Here is an 8,637-nt window from a genome sequence, read left to right on the forward strand (position 1 = left end):
GCCCACCTACTCCGCATGGAATGGAAGTGCAGGGGGAAGAGAACAACATGTTAGGAGCATGGATTCCTTTCCCAGACACCAGTCTTATGCCTCACTACCTGAATGCAGGAACACACATGGCCCAAGCAGGCTCACATAGTTACACCATCATACCCAGACAGTGGTCTGCACAGCCACATACACACATATACAGGTACACACAGAAACACGCATGCTTACATACATATACGCAGACACACACACACTCAACTCACACAGACTCATTAAGACACACGAAGCACTCACATCTGCCGAGCCAGACAGTACACACCTGTCATTTCAGATAATTAGCAAGCTGAGGCAGGGGGATCTCAAATTCAAGCCTGCCTGGCAGTGTGAGTACAGGACTCAGTCTCAAAATTAGACAGTAAAAACAGATTGAAAGCGGCTGGAGAGGTGGCTCAGTGGTTAAGAGCACTGACTGCTCTTGCAGAGGACCTGGGTTCAGTTCCCAGCACACACATGGCAGCTCACGACTGCCTATAATGCCAGTTCCAGGGGATCCAATGCCCTCTCTGACCTCCATTATCACAGCTTGCATGTGGTCCATACACCTACACTCAGGCACATACACATACATATAAAAGAAATAAATAGCGGAACGAAAGCAAGATTCTGGATGTGGCTCAGTGGTGGAGTACTTTCCCACGGAGTGGAAGGCCCTGGGTTCAGTCACCATCACTGCAGAGAAAGGGAGCCGGGCCCTTGCACACATGTACCAACATATCAACACATACTCACACAGGCCCACACAGATTTCCAGAGAGACACAAACAATGAACACACACTTAAGGACGGACGTGTGTGGTGTGTACAAGTGTTTGCTCATTGATGAATTTGTCTCCGACACCTGCTTTCTCTTCAGTCTGCTACTGACACGCTGGCCTTCTGGTGTTTCTGTTTCTCTCTCTGTCTCTGTGTGTGTGTGTCTCTCTCTTACACACACATGCGAACACACACACAAACACATGCACTCACACACAGTCTTACCATGGGTACCTATCTGGCTTCTCCCTCCTTCCTTTAGGCTTTCTTCTCGGATGACACACCTAAGCTAGTTACCCTGTCCCTGACTAGTCCGTGTAGAATTGAAACCTGCTTTACTGTTCCCACCTCCTCATTGCCAGCACGCTTCACAGGATACCCAAGAACCATATTGCTAAGGACTCTACCTCAACAGACTGTCCACTCTAGGAGAACAGGGGAGATTGTATTATGTAACAGGCATGCAAGCCAGTTAATATGTTTTGAATAAACGTCTTTGTTTTTCTGGGAGAGATTTGTGGGCCAAGGAACTTGTCTGAGTCCCTCCCTCATTTTTGTCTCTTTGTGTACCCACCCCTTCTGTGTGTACACCTGTGTCACCACCATGCACACACACACAAAAGTACAAATACAAACACCAAGACACAAGCATGCAAACACACAGATATGCATTGCCCATTTGTGTAAGGTCTCTGATACACGCATGTGAGTGTAAAAGATGAGTGAAGGCCCTAGCATTGGGCCTGCAATTCTGAGCGTGGTGGACGCGGATGTGCGTGCGTTTGCCCATCTGTGTTTCATGGCTCGTTTAAGTCTGGGGACAGCGTGTACTTGTGTGATTCTGGCATCTGCATTTGTGCGAGCGCGGCGATCCCTCCACCTGGTATTTTGGAGAGTGGCCTCGCTAGTCAGACACAAAGTTTCCTTTTCTCGGTCAGCAGAGGGAGTGGAACTGGGGAAAATCTGTCTCGAAGGCCGGAAGGGGGTGGGCAAGGAAGCGCCCTAGCCGAGGCTGCCCGGGAGGACTGCGTTCCCGCCAAGGTCAGGTGCCCGCGCCGCAGCCCCCGCGGCCTGAGAAGGGATGCGTGGCCCAGTGAGGGCGGCTGGAGGTTGCCAGCGCTGGATCGCATCCAGCCACCTGGCACTTGGGGACCACTACGCGGGAGCTGGCGCCACAGGCCAGCTGGAGCAGCCCTGGGGCAAAGCGACGCGGGAGGGGGGCGGTTCTGGAGCTCGGTTCTGTTCCAACCGCAGCATTCCTGCCCCCGCCTGAGTCACGGGGCGCCCCCCACCCTCCACTTCCGGCCTGTCCTGGGGGCACAGCCTGGGATTCCCCATTCTCATGTCCCAGAGGCTGCATCTCAAATAAGGACTCTAGGATGAACCAAGGGGTCTGGGACCCCTCTCTTCCCCTGCACTCCATTGCTCCACAAGAGCCTGTGGACTCCAGATGTGTTTTCCAGATGTACTGCCCCGCCCCCACCCCATCCGCTCACCCCCACCCTTGGCTTTTCCAGGGGAATGAGAGATGGAGAAAGAAGAGGACACGCCCTGACTCAGATAGAGAGGGACAGAGGCATACACACACACACACACACACGCACAAACTGACAAAATTCCTTCACAAAGCACCCTCCCCTCCCCCCACAGTGAATCACTCCTAAATACACAGGGGCCGTTATTAGCGCGAATATAAACACAGGAATGCAGCTCTGGCTAAGCTATACACCATCCACAGGGCGGATGCTGTCCCAAACACAGTGACATAAATGCCCTGGGACTTACTGGTAAACACATGGGGGCTGACGATGAGGCTAGCTCCCCCCCCCCCCACACACACACATAAGCCAATCAATGTGGGGAGGAACACATAAATCCACAATCCAACCTGCACACATCCACTGTAAACACCTGGCCAAATAATATACATAGACGTTCATATTGACAAACAAATCTCAGCAGACTACGCACTGAGCACCAAACACATGTCAACACTGACAAGGACAAACAAATACTACAAACTAGGAAGCAATAAAAGTTAATGTTAACCCCACCACCACCACATCATACCCCCAAGAGACGGGTGGAGAATGCCAAGCCTTTATCCCTGCCAAAACACAGACGCAGGCGGATGGGAAAACACAAGTATTGCGTAGCCACGACGGCCCTCCGTGGATGGCCCTCCGTGGAGACCGCAAGATGGGGATGTTGCCACATATGCATGGGTTGGCGCAGATGCATGGGCAACCGGTGAGTGCCTGGGGTTCAGTCACCAAGAATCAAGGGGAGTTAGTACAGGGAGACCCCAGAGAGAGCAGAAGCCTGTTATAATATTCTGCTGCGAATCTCAGCCTCTTTGTCGCTCTCTCTTTTGTACACACTAAGACACAGAATTCATGTTGACAGTGCAGGGATTACAGGCACATGCTGCCATGCCCCATGTGACCTCACGCCAGGACAGTGACCCACAGGTGCACTCCCGTGAGCCGATGTGTTGCCTTAATACACAAAAGTGCTCAAGCTAGCCATATGGTGTCAACAGCTCTGGCCTCCACAGTGTCAACAGCCGTGGACACAGAACACAGAGGGAAAACCAGTAGCTGGTATTGATATTTAGTGACACCCACAAGAACACTCAGAGAGCCACAGAAGCTGGTCCCCAGTAAGACATACCCTCCTACAAGGCAGTCGGTGCTGATGGATACGCTGATTCAGGCGGGCACGGCTACATGTGTAGATGTCCCCCTTCCCCAGCAGATGTGTTTTGAGTTCCTCACCTCTCTGCAGGTGCTTCTGATCTGGTCATAACGTGCTGTTATTCACACGAGACCCTCTCACACTTGTGTGTCCCATTGCTCCCTCCCCCTCTTCTTGTCCAGCCAGGCTGACTCAGGCTCCATTCCTATTCCTACCAGACCACTCAAGCCACAGGCCTGAGTCACCCCTCTGGGGACCAGCACACTCATCACACTTCCTTGCACACTCAGGACTCCCAGAATGCTAAGAATGTGAGCCCTTCCCTCCACACCGAAAGACCCCTTCTCACCTCCCGAGGGGCAGCACGTGAGGTTTTTAGGAAGCTGTTACTCTTAGGGTTTGGCTGCCTCCCCTGATGAGCTACCCTGATGTGTAGTTCATCTTCCTCTATAAGGGGACACTCTATGCGCAAGGTCCCCTAGCCATGTCTCTGATGATTGTGTGTTCCTAAGCAAAGTGCCCCATCTGTATAGTAGAGAAAGGGAGGGTCATTCTGAAATAGGGGTCCCAACATTCAGAACACACTATCAGTGTCTCTCCATGCTGGGTCACTTTGGTGGCCTCTTCTCTTTTGAGACAAGGTCTTCTATAGCCCAGGCTAGCTTCAAACTCAGAATGTAGCCAGAGCTAGCTTTGAACTTGATATATAGTTGAAGGTGGTCTGGACCTTCAGGTACTGCTGCCTCCGCCACCTAGGTGCTAATGTTATAGGCATACACCACCAAGTATGAAGTGCTTTGAATGGACTCAGGCAAGGGCTTCGTGCATGCTAGGCAAGCATCCCACCGACTGATCAGCACCTCTGCCCTTTCTTTTTCCTTATCGACAGGGTCTCACATTGTAACCCAGGCTGCCTAGAATGCATTATGTCATCTAGACAGACCTCAGGCTGCTGAAAATCCTTCTGCCTCAGCTTCCCAAGTTCTGGGATTATAGGTATGAGCCTTCATCTCTTCTTCTCTAACTTTCCTTCTCTGTCCCTCACTTTCTCTACCTCGTTCTACTTTGGGCTCTGTGTTCCCAGGAAACCCCAGCTGAGCAGAGACCTCCTCCCATTGGTTGAGGTCCAGGGGACACTTCAGGGCAGGAGGTGGGCAGGTCGAAGGAGGAAGTGGATGGAGGAGGTTGTTGGTTAGTTCTGATGCCCTGCTTGGGTTAAGGGCTAACAAAGGAGCAGTAGGCCTACACACTTGGGCCACTGAACAGCTTAGAGGAAATTTGGGACAAAGAATGCTATTCAGAGAGAGAGAGGCTAGGGTGAACAGAGAGAAGCTGGGGTGAACAGAAACATACACAGAGAAACAGTGAGAAAATGTTTGAGAAACAGAGGGATGGAAAACAGACAGATGAAAAAGTCACAGAGAGGAAAATAAGACAGAGAGTCAGAAACAGGGACAAGTGGACAGCCGCAGTGATTGATGGGCCCAGCGTATACTCTTAGACTCACCTGGAGCTTGCAGCCTGTGCTGAGAGCTGTGGCCTATGACGGGGGCCAGGGGAACAGCATCTTGAAGCCAGAATAGGTTCACGGGTTCAGGCGGTCCCTGGGCTTGGCAGCTTAGGTTGAAGGGGGTGTTGGCTGGCACAGCTTTATCCTCAGGCTCCTCCAGAAAGTATGGGAGACCTGTGCAGTTGGTGGTAGAAACTGAGTTCCCCTGAACTTCTCAGGGACCAGATTGTCATTAGGATATTGGAAGTGCTAAACACTAGACCTACCCTGCAGGGTCTTTGACTTTTCCCTTATTCTGATTCCTTTATGCTTCTGTGCCTAGGACCATGCTTCCAATGTCTGCCTGACCACCTTGGGCAATATCCAGGGCAGGGCATGTGAGAGTCTCACCTCTTCTCCTGTTTTTTTTTTCTCTTCCTCCTCCTCCCCTTCCTTCTCCCCCACCACCTCTCTGTGGTTTTTTTTGTTGTTGTTGTTGTTGTTGTTATTTGTTGGTTTTTTGTTTTTGTTTTTTTTTTTTTGAGACAGGGTTTCTCTACACAGCACTTGCTGTCTTGTAATTCACTCTGTAGACCAGGCTGGCCTTGAACTCACAGAGATCCTCCTCCCTCTGACTTCTCAGTGCTGGAATTAAAGGTGTACACCATCATGCCTGTCTCTTCTCTTTTTGAGACAGGCTCTTGCTATATACCACAGATTGGCCTCAAACTGCAGATCCTCCTGCCTCAGCCTCCTGAAGGTGGTGCTTTATGTGTGTATCACCATGCCTGGGTTTCCTTCTATCATTTTACTAATGAAGAAATTATGTCCTTGTCATGATGGGAGCATTAAGTCACATGTCTCTGACCCCTAGCATACCCTGCTTCAAGTATATCTGCTCTCCCAGGACATCCAATATCTCCCCAAATGCCTTTCCCTCTGGGACATAGGATTTCCCTTAGACCTGTTCCCAACATAATTTATGCCCCCCCAGCCTCCTCAACCCCCAAGATTCCCTACATCTCTAGGCTTTATGTCCTGATGGAAAAACTCTGAGTTCTCTATTACCCACCATCCCATCAGAAGCTCTGACCCGAGGACTCACCTTCCAGCCCTACATAGCCCGGCTGAGACATGAACGTCCGTCCTCCCAGGAGCACCACACACTGGTACTTTCCTGCATCTTCAAGCTGCAGGGATGAGATTCTGGAAGGGAAGAGAAGGGACAGAGAGGTTCAGGGTTAGGACTCGATACCGGGAGGGTCAGCAGAACTGAAAGAGAGGGTCTGGACAAGAAACCCATAGAGGACTGAAATAGGCACTATTTTTAACTCATTTTTACAGAAGAGGAAAACGAAACCCAGAGATCATATCACAAGCTCAGGGCCACATGGTCAGTAAGCTGTCAAGCAGAGGTTCCAGGTCCAGGTAGAGTGGCTGCCCAGTGGCTGTGTGCACGGAGACTGCTGGTCAGGGACAGGTGCCACACCTGAGCTGACTGACGACTTTCCATTCATCTTGCCAGTCTTCCCCCAGGGGCACCTGGGTCTGGGTGTTATCAGCCAGCTCTAAGATCTGTTCGTCTCGAAGCCACATGACTTCGGGGGGCTCCCCCTGAACCTGGAGCTCACATCGAAGGGTTCCTGTGAGTCCTCTGGCACCGGTGATATTCCCTGGGTTCCCCACAAATGGGTTGTCAGCCTCGGTCTGTGTGTCTGTCGGGGAGATGGTAAGGAGTGTGTTTAGGAACCCCACAATCCGTTGCTCCTCTCTTCTACTCCTTCTGTCTGCCCACCACTGCCAGGACCCTACATAGTTGTAGAATGATCTCAGGGGAGGGGTGGGAGTAGAGGTATTGGGGGAGGATGGGAGTCTTCCCAGGGGACTGAGGTCCGGCTTCCATCCCATGTCCAGTCTGCTGAGAGGAAGGCCTGGGATCTGGCAGCCTCCCACGCCCTGGACTGCCTGGCAAGGCCGGTCCCTGCCATTCCGGTCTCCAGGGACTTCACAGTCTGAACTGGGAGATAGAGGGAAAGAAAACGGAGCAGAGAAGTGAAGGGAAGGGGGGAGGGAGGGAGAGAGGGTGGGAGGGAGAGGAAGAGAGAGAGAGGGAGAGGAAGAGAGAGAGAGAGAGAGAGAGAGAGAAGAGAGAGAAGAGAGAGAGAGAGAGAGAGAGAGAGAGAGAACACTCCAGCAGGGCAAGAACAAGTGGTGGAGGGGGACGGCAGTGACAAGGGGGCCCCAGGACTCCCAAGCCCCCCTTCTCCAGCCTATCTCTATCTTTGTTAGGGAAAGACCCTTTCCTACCATCTGTCCCCCACCACCCCAGTTCTGTCTCTCTCCTCAGGACCCAGATTCATCAGTCCCCAGCCCTCCCTTAGCTTCTTCCATCTGTCTTTCTGCCCCGTCCATCTTCTGGTCCTGACCCTCCCAGTTTCTGTTTCTTATCCTTCTATTCCTTTCTCAGTTGCTTTTCTTACTCCTCCACTCTGCTCCGAGCCTGTTTCTTTCTGTCCCCGTCCCCCCCCCCATCTCCCGCAAGTCGGCTCTCTGTCGTCCTAAGGAAACTCTCTAAACCAGCCCAGCACCCCAAACACCTGCCAGCCAGCCCCCACCCGCTCACTCCCCCTGCCTTGTGTCCCATCAGCGGGTGTCACTCCTCAGTGAGTCCCCACCACTCACCCTTAGGAGCCGCGTACCCCCAGCACCACAGCGCCAAGCACCAGGCCAGCGGGACCCTGCCCATCCTCAAGACACCACTACTGCAATCGATGCCAAACTTTCTTCCGAAGTTGATGGGCACCTCTATCGGGAAGGGGGCAGGGCCGGGTTGTCCCCGGCCCTCCCCCCAGCTCTAGGCTCCGAGGATTTGGCACTGCCCGCCTGGCACAGCGGGAGCCCCTCGGCTGGCTCAACTCCTCCGCAGCTAGCTGCCTTCCCGGCTACCCTGCCTCATTCTCTCCCTCCCAGACTTCTTTCCCCGCCCCTGGCTCCCCCTCCGCCTCCGCCCACTAGGGCCCCAGCCCAGGGGCCATTGGGACTCGGAGGGGTTAACTAAAAGAGAAGAGTACTGGGTCGGCCTCGTCTTAAAGGGGCCTTGGCGCCTTGGAGAGGGGCTGGGGAGGTGGAAGACTTTTGTGGTTGATGGTGGCTGAGGGCCGATCCTGGGCTAGTGAGTTAGGAGAATGGGCGCTGTCCCCCTGGACTCTCACAGGGTCTGGTAAACATTCCTGCAGAATTTCCACTCCTCTCAGTCCAAGACGCCCCCCCCTTTCGGGCCTCCACCCTCAGCCCAGCCTCCCGGGCCTCCCTTCACTCCCCTCACACTCACAGCAGCTTAAACAAGGACATACACATTCTCTCTCTCTCTCTCTCTCTCTCTCTCTCTCTCTCTTTCGGCATTGACACAGAAGCTGGGACAGGTAGAGACACGCAATGGCATGCTGCCTGCCTACATATGCCCTCACATGAGCTGGGTCAGGCGTTTGCATGCTGGAGAAGTCCGACAAATGGAGGGGTCACTGCGGGATGGGCAGACCCTGGGTGGGGCACGCATCTAAGGAGACATCAACCCTCTCAGCCACCGAAGCCCACTTGAACACAGAAACAGGAATCCAGAGGTGGCTGCAGACTGGAGTGGGAATTCC

General features: G+C 53.1%; 1 protein-coding gene across 1 annotated transcript in view; it reads right to left on the bottom strand.

The window, feature by feature from the left end:
* The window catches only part of Axl (AXL receptor tyrosine kinase), a 29,707-nt gene extending 21,762 nt beyond the window's left edge, over window positions 1-7,945 (bottom strand). Inside the window, exons 1-4 of the mRNA XM_041654351.1 lie at window positions 7,673-7,945; window positions 6,480-6,705; window positions 6,096-6,196; window positions 5,009-5,185 (exon numbers count right to left, since the gene is read on the bottom strand). Coding sequence (XP_041510285.1) covers window positions 5,009-5,185; window positions 6,096-6,196; window positions 6,480-6,705; window positions 7,673-7,736 — 568 coding nt within the window. The 5' untranslated portion in view covers window positions 7,737-7,945. The remainder of the gene's footprint in view (window positions 1-5,008; window positions 5,186-6,095; window positions 6,197-6,479; window positions 6,706-7,672) is intronic.
* Window positions 7,946-8,637: the final 692 nt, after the last annotated feature.

The sequence above is a fragment of the Microtus oregoni genome, unplaced genomic scaffold (genome assembly GCF_018167655.1).
Source record: "Microtus oregoni isolate MIOR12 unplaced genomic scaffold, Mior012 000006F_ref0000085, whole genome shotgun sequence".
Lineage (NCBI taxonomy): Eukaryota > Metazoa > Chordata > Mammalia > Rodentia > Cricetidae > Microtus > Microtus oregoni.